The sequence below is a fragment of the Nesoenas mayeri genome (genome assembly GCF_963082525.1).
Source record: "Nesoenas mayeri genome assembly, chromosome: 1".
NCBI classification, from domain to species: domain Eukaryota; kingdom Metazoa; phylum Chordata; class Aves; order Columbiformes; family Columbidae; genus Nesoenas; species Nesoenas mayeri.
In genome coordinates, this window is record NC_137541.1 from 212,039,548 (window position 1) to 212,064,611 (window position 25,064).

General features: G+C 45.8%; 2 protein-coding genes across 9 annotated transcripts in view; one reads left to right on the forward strand and one right to left on the reverse strand.

Moving 5' to 3' along the window:
* The window catches only part of LOC308041879 (putative mitochondrial transporter UCP3), a 54,550-nt gene extending 43,740 nt beyond the window's left edge, over window positions 1-10,810 (reverse strand). For 6 of the 7 annotated variants that reach the window (XM_080346845.1, XM_080346844.1, XM_080346843.1 and 3 more), the window contains exons 1-11: window positions 10,695-10,810; window positions 10,360-10,608; window positions 8,714-8,871; window positions 7,938-8,128; window positions 7,285-7,502; window positions 6,340-6,472; window positions 5,203-5,325; window positions 3,344-3,488; window positions 2,802-2,962; window positions 1,401-1,592; window positions 932-1,044 (exon numbers count right to left, since the gene is read on the reverse strand). In XM_080346845.1, the coding sequence (XP_080202971.1) occupies window positions 932-1,044; window positions 1,401-1,592; window positions 2,802-2,962; window positions 3,344-3,488; window positions 5,203-5,325; window positions 6,340-6,472; window positions 7,285-7,502; window positions 7,938-8,128; window positions 8,714-8,871; window positions 10,360-10,608; window positions 10,695-10,755 (1,744 nt within the window). In that variant the 5' untranslated portion in view covers window positions 10,756-10,810. The remainder of the gene's footprint in view (window positions 1-931; window positions 1,045-1,400; window positions 1,593-2,801; window positions 2,963-3,343; window positions 3,489-5,202; window positions 5,326-6,339; window positions 6,473-7,284; window positions 7,503-7,937; window positions 8,129-8,713; window positions 8,872-10,359; window positions 10,609-10,694) is intronic. The other variant, XM_080346849.1, reaches the window with a different exon arrangement.
* Window positions 10,811-12,188: 1,378 nt separating this feature from the next.
* The window catches only part of PPME1 (protein phosphatase methylesterase 1), a 32,117-nt gene continuing 19,241 nt past the window's right edge, over window positions 12,189-25,064 (forward strand). For both annotated transcript variants that reach the window (XM_080363246.1, XM_080363247.1), the window contains exon 1: window positions 12,189-12,375. In XM_080363246.1, the coding sequence (XP_080219372.1) occupies window positions 12,278-12,375 (98 nt within the window). In that variant the 5' untranslated portion in view covers window positions 12,189-12,277. The remainder of the gene's footprint in view (window positions 12,376-25,064) is intronic.

The following is a 25,064-nucleotide window of genomic DNA, read 5'->3' on the forward strand; positions in this document are numbered from 1 at the left end:
TCTCTAAGAGGAACCGCGGCACTTTCACAGCTTGTCTGGGCAATTTTTCCCATTGGGCATCTTTAATAAATGAGATAAAACAGTTCTCAGGAAACAAATAAACAACACCATTACAGTGGATTGACTCGAAAGCTTCCACCTTATTTTCCTAGATTTCAAAGAATTGAACTACACAACACAAAGCGCAGGAGGCTGTATTATCTTTGTATTACAAAGTGTTGTTTTGGCATCACAAAGTGTTCAGGTTCAGAAGAATTAGATGTTTCAGATGGAGAATATACAAGAGAACTGAGAATTACACCCCAAGTTTTTCAAATGCCGCCCAGAAAGACACAAAGCCAATGAATAACCGCATGAAAGTCACCCTAGAATTTTGGTTGCTGGGAAAAACGGGCAGAGAGAATTTTGCTCATTCTCTGCTCACTGAGGAGAGAAACACAATAGAAATTGTTCTCAAGGATACAAACTCAGTAGAGTTTAATATCTACTCGTTTGAGCACAGGACTTGTCAAGATCTCTTGGATCCAGCAGACTCTGAGCTCTTGCAGATGTTACGTGACATGCTGCAACATCTGGAAAGTTATTGCTTTGAGATATGTGTCTCTCTGCTATTTCTAAAAGTACTTTATCACCTTCAAACTACTGCAGAACGGAGATTGATTTGATGTTGAAGCGAAGTAATAGGCTTATTGACCTGCTGTTACGTCCTTAGAACAAGAAATGTGAAAATTCCAATAGAAATACTTCCTGGAAACAACAAAAAAACCCCCAAACTCTTGGTTTCCTTCTCCCTGAGAGGAACGTTCCACAATGGCAGAGGTGCCGCTACTCAAAGGCAGCAAAGAGAATACACAGAAAATGCTACTAAATCATTTCTAAGAGGCGAAGGGGCCGACAAAACTAAACACATGGGGGGAAATAATCCTCTTACCGTCATCTGTGATTTTACTTGAAGCTATTCGAGTTACTTCTGTTGTCACGGAGATCTGTCCTTTTCCATCCTTGGAGGCTCCCACAGGGAAGTGGAACTCAACAAAGAAGGTGCTACGAATAAAAAAGTGACTAGAAGTGACAATCCATCAAAAATCGGTGAGTTTCGTATTCACAATTTATTAAGTTGCTCTATTTTTTTTTAGAATAATTGAACTATATTTTTAGGAATTCTTTCGATAGCTGATGTATGTCGGATTCTCCTCAACACAAACAAAAACCAAAAGAAACCCCTTTTGTTTTCAAGCAAAAGCACATTTGTACCTCCCCTAAATCCCAGAAAAAACCCCACAGCCTGAAGGGAGCCCACATCAGGAGAAATTCTTCCCATCTCTGACTTTCAGATGTCTACAATATACGATCTCCTGCGAAATGGGAAGAGATCAGAGGTGAGAAATAATCCTCCTTACCACTTACTAGGCCTTGGAGGCTTCCCCATCAAGCCTTTCTTTTTGGGGGTGATCTGGATGCTCTCAGGAGGGATTTTCAAGCTGTCAACGATTACTCTGGCCAGGTGGATTCGGCCCAGCGACGCCAACCTGTCCACGCTCAAGGATGCGATGTGAGCTGGTTCTGTGTGAGCTCCTGGAGGAGCAAACGGTCTGGTAGGAGAGGGGGTGAAGAGATCAAAGTGAGAATCAGGACAAGACGGACATTCTTAACATGAATAGAAACCTGTAGGTTGGTGGGATAGTGTATAAAAAGGGCTCATCATTCATTAAATACACATTTAAAAAATATTTTTAAATATAATTTGGTGGCCACCGTAGCAAAAATCTTATAATATCCCAGATTAAAAAAAAAAGAGCACGTTTCACATTATTGGAGATTTGAAACAAGCTTCTGCAGTCCAAGCCTTCAAAAAGAAAAGCTTAAATTAAAGTCATATACCAAAACCAGGGAGACAATACGGTTATACACATGGACACTGCGGCTGAGGAACAGCAACAGGATTTTTGTCATGATTTAAAACCTTGCTTGCACTTGATTTGTAAGATTTGACGCGTAAATGGTTTTGTGTTGGTAGCTCTGAATATGTGAATTTTACCTGAATGTAAAAATAGCAGCGTTTTTAAGAAAAGCTTCAAAAATCATAGTGTGGAGCTGCATTAGGAAAAATATAAAACACCTTAATATTAACTGGTATTGTACAAGTAAAGCTTGATAACCAGATTCTTAGGGACAGTGTCTTATTGGAATATAATTAAGATCAAGTCAGAACAGAAGTTTACTTACTACATCTATAGAAAACAACACAAATCAGCAGAGAAAGGCTCTGCTGACGTCAACTCTGTCCCTGAAAAGCACATATACATTTTATACAATTAAAAGACATTGTACAAAGATAATAGGATGCGAGTTGTTTTATACCTGTTTCATACACAAGGCCACAACACTGCACAAAGCTGGTGGGGAATTTGGTGGTTTTCAGCACAGGGACTAATTTATCATGAAGGTTACACAGGGATTGTTGTTTTAGGAGAAAGGGCGAGAGTTCGGTCATGAGCCCCACTCAGGCTTTACCATTTCTGCTTCTACAGGTCAACACTTTATTACTGGGCGTATAGAATTTTTGGCAAACTCGTGATTTTAACTAATTGCATCTCAATAGTTTCTTTAACAACATAGAGCATATTCCTAGGTGATGCTGATGCTCCTTCATTTCCAGAAATGCTGTGAAATTTCCTCCCCAAAATGGTTATTGAGTGAATTACGTGATAATGATGGAGCACAACAACGTGACTCTTACTAATATGAACTTAATAACGAATGAGATGCTGCAAAACAAGTCACATAATGTGACTATTTACCTGGGTTTAGTATCTGTCACCTTCTGATCCCGATCAAAGGCATTAGAATCCTTCTGCAGATTCATAGGATCAGCTTTCTTGAGACTTTCTGCCTTGGTTACTTTTTTGGGGGAGTTAATATCATCATCACTGAGGAAATCGCTTAAACTGGAATCAGATTTCTGAAATGGAAATAACAAACATAAAATAAGAAGTTCACTATCGTTGCAAAGAAAAATATATAATGGTCACGATGCATAAAGAAACAACTCGTAGATTGCAGAATTGGAAACAATTAAAATTGTAGCAAAGTTAGTTATAGAGGTATTAAAAAAAAAGTCTCAATGATAGCAATTCCCAAACCCACTGCTTGACTTTGTAGTCTTAATAAGATACTTTTAATAATATTAATTTTAAGCAATGTTCTCACAAGCTTCTGTAAGATAATTAATGCTTATTAAGCTTTATTAAGACTGAAATCTGTAGAGTTTTTTGATGCAGACTTCTGATTTTTTCCCCTTAGGAACTACAAGTTTAGCACCTTCCTTTTGCTCTTGACTTACAGGAATTGTGTAAAAAAGATTCTCTAGCAGACTCTGGTCATAATGGGGATCGTTGAGTTCACTGTCATACACCTCACTCCCGAGAGAGAGCGAATCCAAAAGGGATCCTGTCCGATCCCAGAACTGCACAGGGGGTAAATCAGCACTGCAGACACAAGAGGAAGAAAAGTAACTTAGTGCTGCAAGTTTACTATTATTAAACATCTTTATCAGTGACACAGACAGTGGGATGGAGCGAACACTCAGCAAGTTTGCTGATGACCTCAAGCTGAGTGGTGCAGGTGACACACCTAAGGGATGGGATCCATCCAGAGGGACCTGGACAAGCCAGAGAAGTCGGTCCATGTGAAGCTCATGAGGTTCAGCAAGGCCAAGTGCAAGGTCCTGCACCTCAGTCAGGGCAACCCCTGGTGTCAATCCAGGCTTGGGATGGAGGGATGCAGAGCAGCCCCCAAGAGAAGGACTTGGGGGTGCTGGGGGTGAAAGATTGGCCATGAGCCGGCAACGTGCGCTTGCAGCCCAGAAATCCACCCGTGTCCTGGGCTGCATCCCCAGCAGCGTGAGCAGCAGGTGCAGGGAGGGGATTCTGCCCCTCTGCTCCGCTCTGGTGAGACCCCCCTGCAGTGCTGGTCCAGCTCTGGGTCCTCAGCACAGGACACACATGGACCTGCTGGAGAGGGGCCAGAGGAGCCCCAGGAATGATGCGAGGCTGGAACAGCTCTGCTGGAGGACAGGCTGAGAGAGTTGGGGTGTTCAGCTGGAAAAGAGAAGCTCCAAGGAGACCTTAGTGTGGCCTTTCCGGACTTAAAATGGGCTGAGAAGAAAGATTGGGACAGAATTTGAGCAGGGCCTGTTGTCATAGGACAAGGGGTGATGGTTTTAAACTAAAGGAGGGAGATTCAGGCCAGACATGAGGAAGACATTGTTGCCCTGAGGGTGGTGAGAGCCTGGCTCAGGTTGGCCAGAGAGGTGGTGGCTGAACCATCCCTGGAGACATCCCAGGCCAGGCTGGACGGGGCTCTGAGCAACCTGAGCTGGTGAAGGTGTCCCTGCTCATGGCAGGGGGAGCACTGGGGGAGCTGGGAAGGTCCCTCCAGCCCAAACCCTTCTGTGATTCTATGATTCTATGAACTTGCTGAACATCTGCCTATAATATTTATTATAAATACTGTATAACTTTTGGAATCAATATTACGTAAGGACAGTTTAATAAAAAACAAACACAAACTCTGTCTGAGTAGATAAATACAAGTATCTTTAGATCATGGTTTGGGCCAAGTTGGGTTTTGTTTGGTTTAAGGGTTTTTTTTATCTGCGTTGTGAGTTCAAAGCCATGTTTATGATCTGCAAACACTTCAGCTTTAGGCAGCGATAAACCACACATTAAAAATAAGTGCCGGGCTCAAGACATATGAACTGTAATTCTGAACCATCTCCGAGCCAGAAGCTGTATGTTCATATCCTGATCTTGGCACAGTATAAGAATCATTTATGTTCTTGCTACACAATATGAGAAAAAAAGGTCAATTTAATATATGAGAAAGACCAAAAATAACGACTGGTTCTCTCTATTCTTAATTTACAGGCTGCAAGTTCTTCAAAGAAACACTGTTTTTGTTTTATATACTTAACAGTTTAGGACACAACAGTTACAACTGCTAAATAACTTAATTTTATCCAAGGTACTTTGAGCTATCCAGGCTGTCATGCATTAAATTTGAGTGCAAGCTGAGGTATAAAACACTTCCATCACTGCACATACGATTCACCCATTACATTTCCAGAAGTGTGGAAAACTTGAGGAGTCAAGAGGCATTTTTCAGTGTAAAGTGGATAAATAAGGACAATTTTGCACTCACCTGCCCAACAGTAACTGTATTGCTCTCTCTTCAGAGTTCAGATCCTGACCGGAGACTTCGGATGCAAAGAGCTGGAGATCTTCAGGATTGGGCACAAAATTTGAGCTCAAGCCTTTTGGGCTCCTGGATAACAGCGATTGCAGCACAAAAAGCAGGAAAAATCAAGATATTAAGGTATGTTCAAGATGAATCTTATACTTTGTGATGTGTCACAGAATTATAGAAACGTTTAGGTTGGGAAAGGCCTTTAAAATCGAGTCCAACCGTAAAGGTTGGTCCAATCTTGCAGTTTAGGCACAGCTGCTGTAAATAAGAGAGAAGGCCCAAGGAAGACAAGAAACATGTTTATAAGTGATGCTCGACCAATTTTTCCTTTTTAAACAAATCGGAATAGTTCAAGGAGAAATAACTTAAATTGTGTTTGTAGCAGCATCATTGACAGGACAATGATATTATTTTCTGGTTTATAGGGGAACAAAAGATATCGTGAATCTTTTTCCAAAACCAAATAATTGAAGTTTCTCCTGTAAAAAACGCATTTGTCTTAATGCTTCTAAATTGCAATTTCACTGAATTGAGAACATTTACTAAGCCCAGTACTAAACAAAGGTGGGCTTAGAAGTTGAAAAGGGACACATTTTTATTTCGAATCTGCTAAGAAAGATGATATGGAAGAAGATATTGACAACTCATTCTGAGAACATAGTTGGAAATGCAAATTTTCATGGGTATTGCGGCACCAAGAGATGCAAATTAGAATATGCAAAAGTACTCAATTTATGTCACTAATTACTTACATTTCTTCGAAAACCTGTTCATAGTAACATTTCATTTGCTATATTCCTTACCATACTCTTATTCCTTGTCCGCATTTAATATTTCCTTGTCAAATAACTCTGTGCTAAATACAAATACACTGTGAAAATTAAAATCAACTACTTAATCAAGGTTTACTACATGATGATTAAAATCGAGTCACAAACTGCAGGCTTTTATTCACAAGTAGAAATTCATTTCCCATTTGAATGAGAATCCTAAAATATATCACATGAACCTCAGTATTTCAAGTTTTCCTGTTAAGGTCTCAAAATCTATAATGTGGAACTTAATACAACTTCCCCCATTTTCCAAGCTCACTTTGCTGGTGATTTGCGATCGTCTCTCTCTATAAAACGATGCACTTCATTCAGTTCGATCTCCATGTCTGGGCTGGACTTCAGCGCAGAAACAACCATTGCATCACGGAGTTTATTGCCTTGATCTAAAAGAGCTGAGAAATAAGCAGAAGGATTCCATTTCAGCATCCAAATGCAATTTAAAAGCAATGTATAAACAGAATAAATGCGCCAGCTAGTCAGGAAACTTCTGGTTTGTGCTGTTATAAAGAGATCCTGACATACTGGAGATTAAATGTGTGCTACACATGTTTAATCAGATAGTATGGCTGGGAGAGAGTCAGAGTAATTCTCCATCAGATGGATAAATAACTCATCTGCACACATTGTCAGGCATGAGAGGGGCATCAGTAAGATACAGCAACAAGATTAATTCATGGAAGAGTAGCTTGTCACCGTAGGATGTCTCAAGAGCAGACTAATTGTAGGTATTCTCTGTAAATATAAAAAATATCACTCAACAGACAACACCTATGGAAATGCACCCTACTTTGATGCTTGTTTGAATCCAGTCCAGCATGTCTGTCATCAAAAAAGAGATGCAGGTGATGGAAAATAAACTGTTTTTCCACCTGAAAATGCAAATGACATAGAAACCTTCTCAAGATCTACATGTGTGGCACCTGTGACAGACATCTCAGAAGACGTGACGACGATTAAAGAGCTTGTGAAGCTCGTTTTCTTTTACCCCTCCAGACCAGAGCTCACACACACTGCCAGGGCAGCGTGTTTTAAACCACCTTCCAACATGATTAAATCAGTAGTTTTTAAGTAAAGACCTTTTTGTTATAATTTTCTGTTTGAAATACAGTGAGAGTGTGCAAAGTATCCCTTTTCCTTAATTTTTTATAGACTATAGGGACTATTTATTGTGAAATCTAAAAGATTATTGCAATTGGATACAAACCTGAAAGCAGGTCTTGTGTAGCCGGGTTATGCAAAGAGAGGACCCGCGTGTTTGTTCTAGCAGGTGTTTCTGAATCGACGCTGGTGAGAAATGACACTTGCTGCTTTGAAGGATTCGCTTTCAAATGTTCCTCTGGTAAAATCTGACGGCGATGAGAAGCAGGAAGAGCGTCCTTTATGTTTTCAGAGTTCTCTCGAAGGAGCAAATGGTCCTTTCCTCTATTGACAAAAAGGAAACATTATTTCGATAACAACTAAAGCGGATGGGTGAAGGGATTCAAACCAATTCAAATTCTCCCTAGCACTGCAGCTGCTCCCCTTCAGTACACGCTCCAAAAAGAAATGACATATTAATGACTAATCTTCCACTTAGATCATCAGAAACCAAGTTGAGCTGTAAGGAAAAGATTTGTGGCACCTCCTGTGTCAACTGGTATAGCCTGAACTAAACCAACATAGGATGCAAATTTATATCAGATGAGAAACTGTCCCTGTAAGCTCTGAAATGCTGCATGTTCTGTATTTCATCTAAAACGCACATTCAAAATAATCAAGCATTCCATAACTCGCAAGTGTATAGCTATTTAACCTAAAAAAACAAAGTGTGTGAACAGCAAAATAAACCAGGATTTTGTCACGGGGCAAAAAAAATACCTGGGACTTGTAGCTCTGCTACTGTTCACAGACTCTCGGTCAGCGATCGTCACCCGTGTTTGCCGTGACGAAGCAAGAAACTGGGACTTGCTGCTTCCCTGCGCAGGAGCGATATCTAAACTTGCATCTGGGGTTGGGACAGAGCTGCTGGTGTCATACAGTTCTGGCAGAGGTTCTAGGACTAGTGAGACCTGCAAGACAGAATGTGAAAAGAGAACTTTGCTCTTAATTAAGTGCAACACGCACTATTCAATTTTACATTTCACGCTATGGAAAACTTGGGTTTATATACAAAGTTTATATTATCCAGTTGCGTAACATCATAAAACTCTGACATCTTTAGAGCTGCTTATTTCACATTCCACATTTTCAAATCACAGGCAACTATTGTTCAGCAGAAATTGTCCAGAGCCAGGGCTGCAAAACCAAACACCACCTTCTTAACCTCAGATTTCAAAATCATCCATGATTTCAGCTCAGTGAGGCTGTGGAGAAATGTTAGAACTGCGTATCTGTTTTCAAATCCACAGTTAAAACCTCCTCAGCCTAGAGACTACAATTTCTCAAGCTGAACTACCAATGCCGCACATTCTTCTAAACCAAAAAGAGTTGAAACCATCAGTATTAACTTTTCATTTACTACTTGAGCTCACAAATGCCTTGGACAGGGACCAGGTTTGCAGCCAACACAGCAAAGCTTGATCCCAGCACCCGATCACACCAGCAAGCGTTACCACAGTACAATTTATAATAACGAACAAAGATGCAAGGACTACCTGCAGCTCTCCTAGTTTATCAGAGGTCGGTGAAACGATGGTGAAAACACCTTTAATGGGATGGCTGGGAGAGAGCTGGGACAGTCCAGTGATTTGCACTCTGCCGAGTGGAAGACGGTCAAGTTTGGTCATTACCTCCAGGACAAGCACACCCATATCTGCAAAAGATATGAACAGTTTAATTCAGTCTCACGCAACATGGTGACAGTTAAAATGTTTTGGTTAAAATGACAGAGATGCCAGAGGTTAAAATGATGTCATATCATGAAATCTTGTTAATGAGGCACCAGGTAAAGAAGTGTTATATTGATAATAAATTGTGATAAATAAGTACAAGATTACCATAAAATGACTACTTAGGACAGGACAAGGGGTAACAGGTATAAAATGAAGTGGGGTAGAAATATATTCGATACAAGGAAGAAACTGTTGCCCCTGAGGGTGGTGAGAGCCTGTCCCAGGTTGGCCAGAGAGGTGGTGGATGAACCATCCCTGGAGACATCCCAGGCCAGGCTGGACGGGGCTCTGAGCAACCTGAGCTGGTGAAGATGTCCCTGCTCATGGCAGGGGGGGCACTGGGGGAGCTGGGAAGGTCCCTTCAACCCAAACTATTCTGTGATTTTACCAGTAGCAAGGGCAGACACAGGTTTTATGGACAGACTCTAGACATTCCCTTGCATTAATTTCCTGCAGATCTTTCACTAAGTATCTTAATAACACTATAAGCTCATCTGAGTATCTTTTCACTCTTCACAACCTTAGAATTATGAAATGCCTGCTTAATATGGTATGTATAAGACTAAAAATCATCAGATCTTAACAATACATGGACTACAGGAGACTTCAACACTTTGCAGACCTGAGCGCTAAACCTGACTACGAGTGAGACTGATGTGGGCAATTCCAGACTGAGATCAAAATGTTTCTAAATCAAGAACACCACCGAAAAAAGTGAAAACCGGCCTGGGGTTACTTTGCAGGGAAATAGCCCCTCAGTCTCCGCAGTTGTCATAGAATCACAGAATCGTTTTGGTTGGAAAAGACCTCTAAGGTCTTTGAGTCTGACTGTTGCCCCACCCCTGGCACTGCCCCATGTCCTGAGAACCTCATCTCCATGTCTGTCCAACCCTCCAGGGATGGTGACTCCAGCACTGCCCTGGGCAGCCTGTTCCAATGCCCCACAGCCCTTTGGGGAAGAAATTGTTCCCACATCCAACCTCAACCTCCCCTGGCGCAACTTGAGGCCGTTTCCTCTGCTCCTGGCGCTTGTTCCTGGGGAGCAGAGCCCGACCCCCCTGGCTCCAAGCTCCTTTCAGGCAGTTCAGAGATCAGAAGGTCTCCCCTCAGCTCCTGTTCTCCAGCTGAACCCCCCAGGTCATTCAGCCGCTCCATCACATTGTGCTCCAGCCCCTCACCAGCTCCGTTCCCTCAACTCGCTCCAGCACCTCAAGGCCTTTCTTGGCGTGAGGGGCCCAAAACTGCCCCCAGGATTGGCGGTTTGGCCTCTCCAGGTCCCAGCACAGGGACGGTCACTGCCCTGGGCCTGCTGGCCACACCAGTGCTGGTACCAGCCAGGATGCTGGTGGCCTCTTGGCCACCTGGACACACGCTGGCCCATGTTCGGGCGCTGTCCCCGCGGGCTGTACCTGTGAGGTAGGCGCTGAGCTGCCGGGGCCCGCAGCGCACGGCGTAGCGGGCGGTGCCGCTCCCGGGCCGGCCCGGCTGGAACACGGTCCCGTCCGAGGTCTCTCCCCACCACCTCAGGCGGACGAGGGCGGCGGCGGGCGGCCTGGGGACCGTCCATAGAACCCGGGAGACGGTGCAGCGCAGGAAGCAGCGCAGTGGGCCTTCCACCAGCGGCGGCAGGTCGGTGGAAGCGGGAACGTCGCCGACACCTGCGGGGACAACGAACCGAGAGGTGCCAGCGGCCCAGCACGACGCAAACCCCCGCCGCCTCCCTCATCTCACATCACGAACCTACCTCCCCTCCGCCGGGAGTCCCCCGCCGCCGGGGCGAGCGGCCTCGGCCTCTTCTGCCGCATCCCGCCTCAGGCCGCGCCGCCCGGCAACCGCCGCTTGGGCGGGAGCGGGACGCTGCCTCAGGGGACGAGGAGCGGCGCTTCCGGGACTACAACTCCCACCATGCACAGCGGCCCCACAGCACCTTACTGCGGCGCGGACTACATTTCCCAGAAGGCCGCGGGAGCGGGACACGCCCCCAAAGAATCCCAGAGTGTCAGGGGTTGAAGGGCCCTGGAAAGCTCATCCAGTGCAATCCCCCCATGAAGCAGGAACACACAGATGAGGTTACACAGGAAGGTGTCCAGGCGGGTTGGAATGTCTGCACAGAAGGAGACTCCACAACCCCCTGGGCAGCCTGGGCCAGGCTCTGCCACCCTCACCACGAACAAGTTTCTTCTCAAATTTAAGTGGAACCTCTTGTATTCCAGTTTGTACCCGTTGCCCCTTGTCCTGTCATTGGTTGTCACCAAGAAGAGCCTGGCTCCATCCTCCTGACACTCACCCTTTAGATATCTGTCAACATGAATGAGTCCCCCCTCAGTGTCCTCTTGTCCAGCTCCAGAGCCCCAGCTCCCTCAGCCTTTCCTCACACGGGAGATGCTCCACTCCCTCCAGCATCTTGGTGGCTGCGCTGGACTCTCTGCAGCAGTTCCCTGTCCTGCTGGAACTGAGGGGCCACAACTGGACACAAGATTCCAGGTGTGGTCTCCCCAGGGCAGAGCAGAGGGGCAGGAGAACCTCTCTGACCTACTGACCACCCCCTTCTAACCCACCCCAGGTCCCATTGGCTTCCTGGCCACAAGGGCCCAGTGCTGGCTCATGCTCATCCTGCTGTCCCCAGGACCCCCAGCTCCCTTTCCCCTACACTGCTCTCCAACAGCTCGTTCCCCAACTTACACTGGAACCTGGGGTTGTTCCTGCCCAGGTTCAAGACTCTACACTTGCCCTTGTTCTAGTTCATTACATTTCTCCCCACCCAACTCTCAGCCTGTCCAGGTCTCTGATGGCAGCACAGCCTCTGGCGTGTCAGCCACTCCTCCCAGCTTGGTGTCACCAGCCATCTTGCTGACAGTCACTCTATTCCCTCATCCAAGTCATTGATGAACATATTGAATAACAGCGGCCCCAGCACTGCCCCTGAGGCACTGCACTAGATCCAGGCCTCAACTGGACTCTGCCCCATTGACCACGACTCTCTGGCTTCTTCCCTTCAGCCAGTTCACAGTCACCTCACTACCCGATCACCCAGACCGCACTCCCTCAGTTCAGCTGTGAGGATGCTGTGGGGACTGTCACAGCGGAGCCGCGCTTCCGGACTACAACTCCCATCATGCACCGCGCCCCCGTAGCACCTTGCGGGGGCATGAACTACATTTCCCAGAAGGCCACGGGAGCGCGGCGCAGGTGCCGCGCGGCGGCGCTGTGCGGAGCGGCCGCTTCCGGCGAGGCGGCGGTTGGCGGCTGCCGGCTGCCGGGGCGCTCGGCGGGGCCGGGCCGGGGGTTCGCGGTGTCTCCTTGTGCGTTGGCGCCTCGTCCGTCGTCATGTCGGCCCTGGAGAAGCAGCTGCACCTGGGCCGCCTCCCGCCGCGCCCTCCATTGCCCGGTGGCGGCGGCCAGTCCGGCTCCAAGATGCGCATGGGGTAGGTGGAGGAGGGGCGGGGGCGGCTGAGGGGGCCGGGGGGTCGGGTTGGCGGGGGACAGGACTGGCAAGAGTCTGAGAGTGGCGGGGGAGGGATGCTCGGTATGGGGAGGGTGAGGGATGCTCGGTGCTGTGGACCTGGGGGTCTCGTTGGCGGAGGGGGAAAGGAATCGTTATTGGGGTGTATGGAGGCAGAGTGATCGTTATTGGGGTGTATGGAGGGAGAGGTGATCGTTATTGGGGTGTATGGAGGGAGAGGTGATCGTTATTGGGGTGTATGGAGGCAGAGTGATCGTTATTGGGGTGTATGGAGGGAGAGGTGATTGTTATTGGGGTGTATGGAGGGAAAGGTGATTGTTATTGGGGTGTATGGAGGGAAGGGTGATTGTTATTGGGGTGTATGGAGGCAGAGTGATCGTTATTGGGGTGTATGGAGGGAAGGGTGATCGTTATTGGGGTGTACGGAGGGTGGGGATGCTCATTATTTGGGGTCCGGAGAAAGGGTTTGCTTGTTATTGGGGGGTATAGAAGGAGGTGACGCTTGTTATTTGGGATATATAGAGAGAGGTGCTTGTTATTTGGGGTCTGGAGAAGAGGGGTGCTCATTATTATGGGGTATAGAGAGAGGGGCTGCTTGTTATTGGGGGTATAGAGGGAGGGCTGCTCATTATTGGGGATATGGAGGGATGGGATGCTCATTATTGGGGGATCTGGAGGGAGGAGGTGCTTGTTATTTGGGGTCTGGAGGAGGGATGCTCATTATTTGGGGGCCTGCAGGGGAGGAATACTCATTGTTAGGGGTCTGGAGGGAGGGGATGCTCAGTTTTGGGGGGTTAGTGGCCTCTTTGCTGGAAGGTGGTGGCAGAGGGGCTGGATGGTGATGTGATGCGAGAGGCTACCGAGCCCCCCGGCCTGGATGCTGGATTCTTCAGCCCTTTTCTCCGAGTCCTTTTACCATCTGTGTTTGAAGAGACGATCCAATGCGTCGTGATTTATCTAAGCAGCACCTCCAAGATGGTGAAAGCGTGGCCGAGGGAGAAAAGTATATTAAAATGTTACTTCTCAGCAGCAGACACTTATGTGGAGCTGTAGAATAGGTGAGCTCTGCCAGGTGACTTAAATCCCTGCTTCAGATGACGGAAAATCCGGGATAGTCCGATACGGATGTCAAATCTTTGAAGCAGGAGTGAGAACGTGTGTTGGAAACTCTGAGAGGTGTTTTTTTGCTGCGTGGATGGTGACTAAAAAGGACTGAGCGGACAGCAACAACCTCAGCAAAAGCTTTATTCCCTAGCGATGAATCAGAGGGAGAAAATGGGGTGGCTTTGTGGGGAATTGAGTATTTTCAGCTCCAAAGGTGTGAGGGAGAAGCTTGTTTTCCAAGCAGGTAAGAGGAGAACAAGATTAACTTATGGCTAAATTATAGGGGGGGATGTTATGGTTGCTGAGAGAAAGCAACGGGAGCTGGAAATAATCACAAGGGCTCAGGCTGAGATGTTGAGCTCAGGATGCTGAACGGAACAGTTTGGCAGCCCCGTGCGAAATGCAGATTTAAGCAGAAACGCGGAGATTTTATTAAATCTGGAGAAAACGCGTTTTTGTTTTACTACTTTCCATATGTAGCTGGTTGTCACGATCCACACCTCCGATTTTTGGAGCTTTTATCAAAGGGATTGATCCTTCGGAGGAGGCTCCGTGAGATCCAGGTGTGCGCCGCGCGGTACCGAGCGCTCCATTTGGAGGATAAAAATACCCTGCAATTCCTATAGGAAATCTCCTTTGCCTCGGTGCGCAAAATCAGATTACTAGAAGAAATAAGGAAAAAAGCAGCTACTCCAGTGTGACCGAAATAAACCGTTTAGGTATTTGTGGATGGGCGAGGACTATTTCTCCTCTGTTTTAAAGTGTTGTTTTAAAACGTTTATTTCGCATCTTGTTCTTTATATTATATTTAGATAGATAAAATACAATTGAGGTAGTGAGTATGTGAGCTAATGCCAACAGATCTCCATCAAATCTATATTTTAATATGAATTATTTTAAAGCTAAGCTTCATTGAAATGTTTTAGAAAAGGTTGTATTAAGGATTAATTAGTGCTATTAGTATAGAAATAGGCACACAAATTAGAAAGAAGCAGTTTTGAGTTATTTCTGAGGGGGTTGCTCTCTCTTAGGACTTCTCCTTGGTTATCTGGAATTGGGATTGGGGACTCGTGGGCTCTTGTTTAGTTTGGGGACCCGTGGGCTCTTGTTTGGTTTGGGGACCCGTGGGCTCTTGTTTGGTTTGGGGACCCGTGGGCTCTTGTTTGGTTTGGGGACCCGTGGGCTCTTGTTTGATTGGGGGACCCGTGGGCTCTTGTTTGATTGGGGGACTCGTGGGCTCTTGTTTGATTGGGGGACTCGTGGGCTCTTGTTTGATTGGGGGACCCGTGGGCTCTTGTTTGATTGGGGGACTCGTGGGCTCTTGTTTGATTGGGGGACTCGTGGGCTCTTGTTTCCCGACATTGGGTTGAATTTTGCGTTTATGAGCAAGTCACTAAACCACTTGTTCACCTGTTTGTGTTGTGGAGCATCTTGTATGTCACAGGAGCGTGCTGAAGGTTCCGTGGTGTATATGAGGTTGTGTTAAATGTTAATTATATTATTTAACGATGCTGGCTCTGTTCAAAACAAGAGTTAACCAAGCAAACCCTTCTGTTATACAAAATCTGCCAAACACACAATTTTTCACTTTGAGGTGAAGAAATGAAGTTTTATTTCTTCCTCTTGTTTTCTCCTGTTTGACTTAAGAGTCTCATCCCTTGGAGTTAGTTTGTGTCATTTTGAATGTACTTTATAGTGAGTTTGTGCATTGTAGATGGGTCGCTGACAAAGTTTAATGACATTGCTTGTTCAGTTAAAACTTCACTTTAATAATAAATAGAAAACCTTCCGACATTGGTGTCCAGGTGGCCTTAAAGAGGATGACAATCCGTTTGCAGCTTGTCTTGCTACCGGTGTCAGCTCCGATCAGGTATTTCCCGAAGGCGAGTGTCTCCACATTAAATAAAACCCTAAAGATTAATTTCCTGCAAATGGGGTGATCCGTGTTTCCACATTAGCGTTGGTTTCTTTCCGAAAATCCATCCTTGTGATAATTTTTATTAGAAAAGCAGACAAAAGTAAAGGCTATTAAATTACTAACTCAACGAGGTGCTGACTAAACCCCCCATGATATTTTTTGCTTCGCTTACTCATGGCAGGTAAACAAATGAATTACAGTGCAGCATTTTTGGGGATTTTTAAACGGATTTTGTGCTTCATGCCTGTGGGGTATTTTTGGAGTTCACTGATATTTATGCTCATGCAATGATCATTAGTAGCAATCCTATATAGTAATTTATATAATGCTTCCTATCTTGCCCATCTTCGGGGGTGGTTTTGAACGCTGTTGACGAAATGATTATGACGGGAAATTTGTTTTTATAATACTATAAAAATATATCTTTTTTTCCCCTTTGAAATACTTTGAAAGTGCTGACGTGAAATCCAGCGTTGCGGCTCAGGATCAAGAATTCCCCCATCCTTTCCCTTCGAAGCAGCGGGGAGTTGTTCAGAATCGTGTTGTACTCGCACGGTACAGTTGTATTTCTGTGTTATTGCTTTGACATGGAGTAAATCCCTTTACGGGCGACGCTCCCGTTGTGTGAGACACTGTGGGTGTGACGTGAGAACGGCTTCATCTGCACAACTGGGTCCTGTTCTGGGCTCCCCAGTTTAAGACGGACAAGGAATTACTGGCGAGAGTCCAGGGAGGGACACAAAGATGCTGAGGGGTCTGGAGCATCTTTGTGATGAGGAGACACTGAGAGAGCTGGAGCTGTTGAGCTGGAGAAGAGAAGCTGAGAGGGGTGTGATCAATGGATCAATATCTCAAGAGGGGTGTCAGAGGATGGACCAGACTCTGTTCAGTGGTGCCCAGCGCCAGGGTGAGGGGCAACGGGCACAGACTGAAACACAGGAGGCTCCATCTGAACATGAGGAGAAACTTGTTTGCTGAGAGGTGCCAGAGCCTGGCCCAGGCTGCCCAGAACGGGTGTGGAGTCTCCTTCTCTGAGACATTCAAACCCCCTGGGATCCTGTGTGATCTGCTCTGGTGACCCTGCGTTAACAGGTGGGTTGGACTGGATGATCTCCAGAGGTCCCTTCAACCCCAACCACCCTGTGATTCTGTGATAAAAAGGAGATAGAAGAAGTGGAATATGGAGACAGCAAGGTGCACGCAGTGGTGAGGTGAAGCTGTCGTGCTGTAGACACTTCCATGGCCGTTGTCACAAAGGAGGGTTGGAAGGGAGATCTGCAGGCTTTTAAAATAGATATTAATGGTCTTTCTCATGTGGGTAGGGTGGTGTGTAGGAGAGCTCCAACGCTTGTCTGCAGATGGAGCAGCAGAAGCTTTAGCTTAGGTTTTTAGTCAACATGCTCAAATGTCAGGACTGCACAGGGTCAAGCTCTGTTTGTTTTGGGCCCCTCACGCCAAGAAAGCCCTTGAGGTGCTGGAGTGAGTTCAGAGAAAGGAACGGAGCTGGGGAAGGGCCTGGAGGTTGAGGTTGGATGTGGGGAACAATTTCTTCCCCAAAGGGCTGTGGGGCATTGGAACAGGCTGCCCAGGGCAGTGCTGGAGTCACCAGCCCTGGAGGGTTGGACAGACAGACATGAGGTTCTCAGGGCATGGGGCAGTGCCAGGGGTGGGGGAATGGTTGGACTCGATGATCTTGAGGGGCTTTTCCAACCAAAATGTTTCTGTCATTCTATTATTTGTCTCAGGTTGCTGATGAAGCTTTCAGGAGAACAGGGTGGCTGGTTGGTTTTAGGTGCCACAGTCATCTAGACCTTCATTTCTGAACCCAATCAGTCTGTAAACTCAATACTTCGTTCCTTTTACCTTTTCCTCTCCCCCAAAGGTCTCTGATCTGTCCTCATCTCAGCTAGATTTTTATTTTTGGACAGCAGCCCTAAACTGGATGTGGAACTTCAACAGAGCCTTTCGCACACCTGTGGACTGGAAAGATTATTTCATCTCCATTTGCGGATGATAAATTAATTCATACATGTCAGCAGAACTGTTGTTTTTTGGAGTTCTTTTGAAGATATGACTCTGCCCCTCTATTCAGCTTATGAGCTACCTTTCTGCTTGCATCTCGTCTGTGTGCATGTAATTTATTTCTACCTAAGCTTAATTTAGGCTTGGCTAAGTTTAGGCTTAGCAGGATGCAGTTCGATACAAACAAGTGCAAGATTCTATAGTCAGGCCACCACAAGAGAATGTGATTAATTACACAGAGAAAAATACGAGTGTGGCTTATGGTGCTGGCAAATATACAAGGCTATACTGAAACAGTCCTTTACATTTCAAACCTTTACAGGGAACAAAAATAATTAAACTCAAAGAAACATTGATTTGCTCTGTTAAGCATCTCATGTATATAAATCTATTTCTCAAAGTGGAAGCAGGGCTGTTAAAATGGGTTTAAACTTAATATCCAACTGTGCTGCAAGCTGATTTTTCCATGGCTAAAATGTGCTTTATTTGCATCAATTCCTGCGTTGAAATAGGTGAAAATAGACTCATTTCTATTTTTTGGTTTTCATTGTATTCTTTTTGGTCCTGTTTGAACTTGCCTATATATTGCAAGTGATGTGTTTGGATCGCTCGGTTAAAATGGGAATAAAACCAAACTTTATGGTCAGATTTGAGAAAATCAAATAATGAATGAAATAGTGAAGCAAAAGGGACCGAAACCCCCTGAAGCAGCTCCCGTCTTGTTGGAGACCTGGATCTAGTGCAGTGCCTCAGGGGCAGTGCTGGGGCCGCTGTTATTCAATATATTCATCAATGACTTGGACGAGGGAATAGAGTGACTCTCAGCAAGTTTGCTGGTGACACCAAGCTGGGAGGAGTGGCTGACACGCCAGAGGCTGTGCTGCCATCAGAGACCGGGACAGGCTGAGAGTTGGGCGGGGAGAAATGTAATGAACTAGAACAAGGGCAAGTGTAGAGTCTTGGATCTGGGCAGGAACAACCCCAGGTTCCAGTGTAAGTTGGGGAATGAGCTGTTGGAGAGCAGTGTAGGGGAAAGGGACCTGGGGGTCCTGGGGACAGCAGGGTGAGCATGAGCCAGCACTGGGCCCTTGTGGCCAGGAAGCCAATGGGACCTGGGGTGGGTTAGAAGGGGGTGGTCAGTAGGTCAGAGAGGTTCTCCTGCCCCTCTGCTCTGCCCTGGGGAGACCACACCTGGAATCTTGTGTCCAGTTGTGGCCCCTGAGTTCCAGCAGGACAGGGAACTGCTGGAGAGAGTCCAGCGCAGCCACCAAGATGCTGGAGGGAGTGGAGCATCTCCCGTGTGAGGAAAGGCTGAGGGAGCTGGGGCTCTGGAGCTGGACAAGAGGACACTGAGGGGTGACCTCATTCATAGGGATCAATATGGAAAGGGTGAGTGTCAGGAGGATGGAGCCAGGCTCTTCTTGGTGACAACCAGTGATAGGACAAGGGGCAATGGGTTCAAACTGGAACACAGGAGGTTCCACTGAAGTATGAGAAGAAACTTGTTCGTGGTGAGGGTGGCAGAGCCTGGCCCAGGCTGCCCAGGGGGTTGTGGAGTCTCCTTCTGTGCAGACATTCCAACCCGCCTGGACACCTTCCTGTGTAACCTCATCTGGGTGTTCCTGCTCCATGGGGGGATTGCACTGGATGAGCTTTCCAGGTCCCTTCTAAACCCTGACGTTCTGGGATTCTGGGATTCTTGACAGCTGTTTTATTTCACCTCTTAAGTTTTTCATTAGTTTCCTTCCAGAACAACTTGATTCAGAGCTGAGATTTGGAAATTAAGGAGAATTTACTCTTCTTTTCCTACATGTGAATAAAAATCATGTACAGACTCCTAAAACCTTTTAATTATCTGGAAGGGCTTGATTGGATCAGATCTGTGTAATTCAATCGTGACAATTCCAACAAATTTCTCCCTTTCTAATCCATTTTTTCCCCTGTAACTTTTAAAATCAATATTTTATGGATTCAGTATCTTCAAGGCAGAACTTAAAACAATGTTCTTGACAATTTTCAGGTATTTTTACATGCGGCCTGTCACCTATGGCATTTCTCACATATACGCGGTATTTGATTCACTTTGGTCGGGTCCAAATATGGAGCAAGAATTAGGTGTCTTGATTGATGCACGTCATGTTCTATAATTGCATTAGCAGTTTTAAATATGGATTTTCAGAAAAGAATATATTCTAAAAGTGGTTCCTCCTGCTTGCGACGATATATTTTGTTTAAAATTGATTTATTTTTAGGAAAATACCTGAAAGAAAACCCCTTAACAACAGGTTAAACCAACTGTACATGGGACCGGAATTGGTTTGTGATTCCGGTTTAATACGCCGACCAACTGGTTTGACGTTTAAGTATCATCCCAGAAAAGTTGTTACGCTGGATCCATTTGTGGTTTGCTTGGCCGGATACTTCAAAAAGCCGTAATTAGTTGTGTGGGTTTATATATTTGGTCAGCAAAATCCTGTTTGAGCAGAGGAAGGTGCGAAATCACAGCTGCTTGCTTCTAATTTTGAATGTGTGTTGGTGGATCGCTAAAATAAAGAAGCTCTAGGAAAAAGAAATCAAAGATACTAATTCTTTTCTTTGGAGAAACGTTCTGAAATCAGCCCCGTTTCCTGCAGTCACCGAGTGTTTTGTGCAAAACGACATGTTTATGCTGCTTTTTTGGGAGTTCGCTATTAACTGAGAAGTCGCTTATGCTTTCCCAAGTGTTGTTTGGAGGCAAGTATTTTGGTTTAAATCACAATTTGCACGTTTTATTGGAGGTGACAATAGTTTTTAATTCCCGTCTCCGCTTTCTGCTCCAATTCCTCTGCAAACATAGGAGCCTGGTATATATTATTCCCAGATATTTCCTATATGATGCACAACTACACATTTTCTCTGAAGGTGTTAACTCCAATTAAGCTGAATTTGAAGCATTAATTGATACCACTAAATCCAACAGTATAAAGAGTAGAGGGGCAAGTTCCCAGGGAAGGGCTTGGCTCTGATTTCATGTTTTCCCCTTGCAATTCATGCGATATTTCCCTGTCATGGTATTAACATCTGCGTGGAAATTTTAGCCGATAAAAAAATACCCGTAAGTCTTTTGATTGTGCCCTTGTTGGGTTTTTGTTGTTTTGATTTCCCATTCAAGTTTTCCCCGAGCAAAGTGGAAGGTTGACCAACGCCATCTCGCTTTTGTGTAGGAATTATGGATGGCTTGTGTGAAACTGAGCAAAATTTAATCATTTTGGTCAATAGTTGCTTCCCAAATTCGGGCTTTGGTGACACAATCGGGCCAACCCTGTGCGGGTTTGTGCTGCTGCTTGAAGGAGCGGTTTGTCTCCTGTTCTGCTCCTTGTCTCTTCATCTTCTCCGTTGTCCTGGGCTTGGGTGGCCTTGCAAGTAGAAAGGTGGGAAGAGATCTGAGAGATCTGGGGAAGATCAGAGCAGTGGTGGATGCTCCATCACCAGAGATGTTCAAGGTGAGGTTGGACGAGGCTCTGAGCAACCAGAGCTGGTGAAGATGTCCCTGCTCATGGCAGGGGATTGGACCAGATGAGCTTTGAAGGTCCCTTCAACCCAAACTATTCCGTGAAAACCGTTTTTGTTTTCAGCTACATCTGAAACCACAGGGAGTGAGTAAATCTGGAGGAATGGAGAAGGAAGGAGATGTTGTCTTCATTAACCTCGTGGGTTTGTTCTTCATTATAGTGACTGTGCTCTCAGTAACTGGAGGGTCTCATAGTTGTCTGCATGTTCCAGGAGAAAAGCATGAAGTCAGCTTAGAATCACAGAATCATTTTGGTTGGAAAAGCCCCTCAAGACCATCAAGTCCAACCATTCCCCCACCCCTGGCACTGCCTCGTGTCCTGAGAACCTCATGTCCGTCTGTCCAACCCTCCAGGGATGGTGACTCCAGCACTGCCCTGGGCAGCCTGTTCCAATGCCCCACAGCCCTTTGGGGAAGAAATTGTTCCCCACATCCAACCTCAACCTCCCCTGGCGCAACTTGAGGCCGTTTCCTCTGCTCCTCGTGCTTGTTCCTGGGGAGCAGAGCCCGACCCCCCTGGCTCCAAGCTCCTTTCAGGCAGTTCAGAGATCAGAAGGTCTCCCCTCAGCTCCTGTTCTCCAGCTGAACCCCCCAGGTCCCTCAGCCGCTCCATCACACTTGTGCTCCAGCCCCTCACCAGCTCCGTTCCCTTCTCTGAAGAGATTTGAGACTGATGCCAAGTTCTCCAGGTTCTCTGATCTCACGAAGACATCTGCTTGAGAAAACAAGATAAAAATCTCTTTAATCTGAGCATTTGAGATGAACTTAACAACTACCTTATGCAGTTGAGGTTCTCCTTAGATACCTGGGGATCCCACCACGACCAGGGTCACCCCACTCTCGCTTTGGTGTGTGTGCTCAGCCAACGAACCACCGGCTTTCAGGAGATTGTACTTCACCACACCATGTTCTCCATCTTCTTAATGTATGTTTATTTGCCTTGTGCCTGGGTACGTGACTTGACTTTGTTAGTTTTGGGGTTTGTTCTTCATCCGAAAAGGAGCAACATAAATCCCACTCCACCCGCTCTTGCCCGTGCAGGATTAATTAAGATTTTTTGCATCGATAAGTGATTTTGGTTAGTGCTGTGCTTAATATTCCCTCTCGAAGTCCTGAATGCTTAAAAATCTGTGCTTACTGATAGAAATTATGGGTTTTGCCATTTGGGACAGATCCTGAGCCAGATGTCATTGGTGACGGCTCAAGCTACTTGGGCTTGTAGCCTTGGCGTGTGACTGTGAGAAGTTAATTTCTTGCTTTTCCTTAGGATTAATTTTGATTTTAAATACCTCAAACTTGCGTACCTCTCATACACAATATTGTTTTCATGTCCTGGTGCTACTCAACAGGCTACAATGTCCCCCTTCTGTAAGAGTGGCTGTAAATCTGCTTTCACAAAACCCAATTAATTAGTCAAAACTCTTCATCTGTCACGATACAATTAATCAGCGACTTGCTCCAGGATTTCCTGCTGTCACAGAGTCCACTTACAACCTTTCTGCTCTCACAATATAGGGCTGATTTCCAGGGAGTTTCTGCTATTTGCCCAATTATTGGATGATGTTGGAAGAGCTGCGGATGCCCATATTTGCCGGTCACCTGGATTTACTGAGGCCAATAAACCTAAAACTGGTCTGACTGTGTTTTCAGTCCTAGCGGGATGTTATATCAGCATCACAGCAAATATTGTCTCCATTCCTTGGATACTTGGACACCTATACAGATGTTCTTGGTTCTTCCCAATACCATAACAACTTATCATTAAAATATATGGCTGCGTTCTTCCTGACGTACAGCGTTCTTTGAAAGGATGAGCTTGGAATTTGCTAATTTTTCTTTAATTAGAGAATGAGATTAAGCAGAGGCAGTAAGGGATTAATATTTGCTGGATTTACGTAGGCGTGCAACATCTTATTACATTAAATTGAAATACGACAAGAGCGACACGACGTTGAAAACCCACAGAAGGAAATTGGACAATTCAGAGGGTGGTTGTTTTATGTTTTGTATTCTAGAAACATTTATGGAAACTGGAGTTTTGTCTCTACAAAAAGCCGCTTTGTCTGTTCCTTTCTATTTCTTTAGGAAGCCAAGAATTCAGGAGAAACTTCCTTCAACAGAGGAGCTTTTTAATCTGTGAAGGCTTTAAATCCCTACGCCCGTGCTTGATTTTAATACCTTGTGCCGATCGCCTCCCCCAGAAGAGCTGAAATGCAAAGAATGTGTTAAAATGCTGCCCTGTTACTCATCCTGTAAACCAGGCCCCAATCTTGCCTAATTATGTCCCAGCCAAAATTAAGCACTACTCTTTACTGAGGGAATATCAGCCTGAGGAACAGATTTTTGAGTCATCAGGAAAATTCTGATTGCGGAGCCTTTTGTTGGTTGTACAAGGACACAGCTGCACCTTTTGATGGAAGGACAAAATACATCAATTTGGCAACCTTTGAGAGCCCTGGATTATACAGTGTCTGCAGGACAGGTTTTCTACATCCACATAATAATCATCATCATCATAATTACATTCCCTAAGGTGCTGGACACAACCTTAGTACCACAGGAGCGGGCGATTTAAGGTGTAATTTGTTGCACCTGTCAACAAAGCGCAGCAGAAATGAGGCCGATTATAAAGAGGAGTCTCACTCTTCATGGGAAATAACGACTGTGATTCACGGTTTGGAAATGTGGTAGTGGAAAAAACAGGCTTTTTTTTGGTTTTCCTGCCTCTTTTCGGGTATTATTGCACTGTCAGGAAGACTCAAGTTTATAAAAAAGGAGGAAACCTCTCCAGGTATAAGTAGTTACTAGACACACCAGTGTCCAAATCCTTCATCACACCGAGTCGAGTCCTCTTTTAACACAAAAGTTTTGGTCTTTTTTATATTTTCTTTTATTTTTCTATGATGGTAAAGCAGTTTTTCTGTAGGGACAGATTGTGACTTCTGAAGGAATTCCAGCAAGCTGGGAATAAGTACAAGGCCTGGAGCAAACCAGAGCCTGAAGGCCCATCCTCTCCTTAATTAAAATTCAAGTTTTAAAGATCTCTCCTTATTACAAAATCCAGGTTTTTAAAGCTCGCTCCTTAGTTTAAAATACAGCTTTTAAAGATCTGACTGTGCTGCCATCCAGAGACCTGGACAGGCTGAGAGTTGGGCAGGGAGAAATGTAATGAAATAGAACAAGAGCAAGTGTAGAGTCTTGGATCTGGGCAGGAACAACCCCAGGTTCCAGTGTAAGTTGGGGAACGAGCTGTTGGAGAGCAGTGTAGGGGAAAGGGACCTGGGGGTCCTGGGGACAGCAGGGTGACCATGAGCCAGCACTGGGCCCTTGTGGCCAGGAAGCCAATGGGACCTGGGGTGGATGAGAAGGGGGTGGTCAGTAGGTCAGAGAGGTTCTCCTGCCCCTCTGCTCTGCCCTGGGGAGACCACACCTGGAATCTTGTGTCCAGTTGTGGCCCCTCAGTTCCAGCAGGACAGGGAACTGCTGGAGAGAGTCCAGCGCAGCCACCAAGATGCTGAAGGGAGTGGAGCATCTCCCGTGTGAGGAAAGGCTGAGGGAGCTGGGGCTCTGGAGCTGGACAAGAGGACACTGAGGGGTGACTCATTCATGGTTACAGATATCTAAAGGGTGAGTGTCAGGAGGATGGAGCCAGGCTCTTCTCGGTGACGACCAATGGTAGGACAAGGGGTAATGGGTACAAACTGGAACACAGGAGGTTCCACTTAAATTTGAGAAGAAACTTGTTCGTGGTGAGGGTGTCAGAGCCTGGCCCAGGCTGCCCAGGGGGGTTGTGGAGTCTCCTTCTCTGCAGACATTCCAACCCGCCTGGACACCTTCCTGTGTAACCTCATCTGGGTGTTCCTGCTCCATGGGGGGATTGCACTGGATGAGCTTTCCAGGTCCCTTCCAACTCCTCACATTCTGGGATTCTGTGATCTCTCCTTAACACAAAATCCAGGTTCTGAAGATCTCTCCTTAATATAAAATCCAGGTTTTAAAGATCCTACCCCTTTTCTAAAATAATAATAATAATAATATAATCCTTTTGGACTCACGA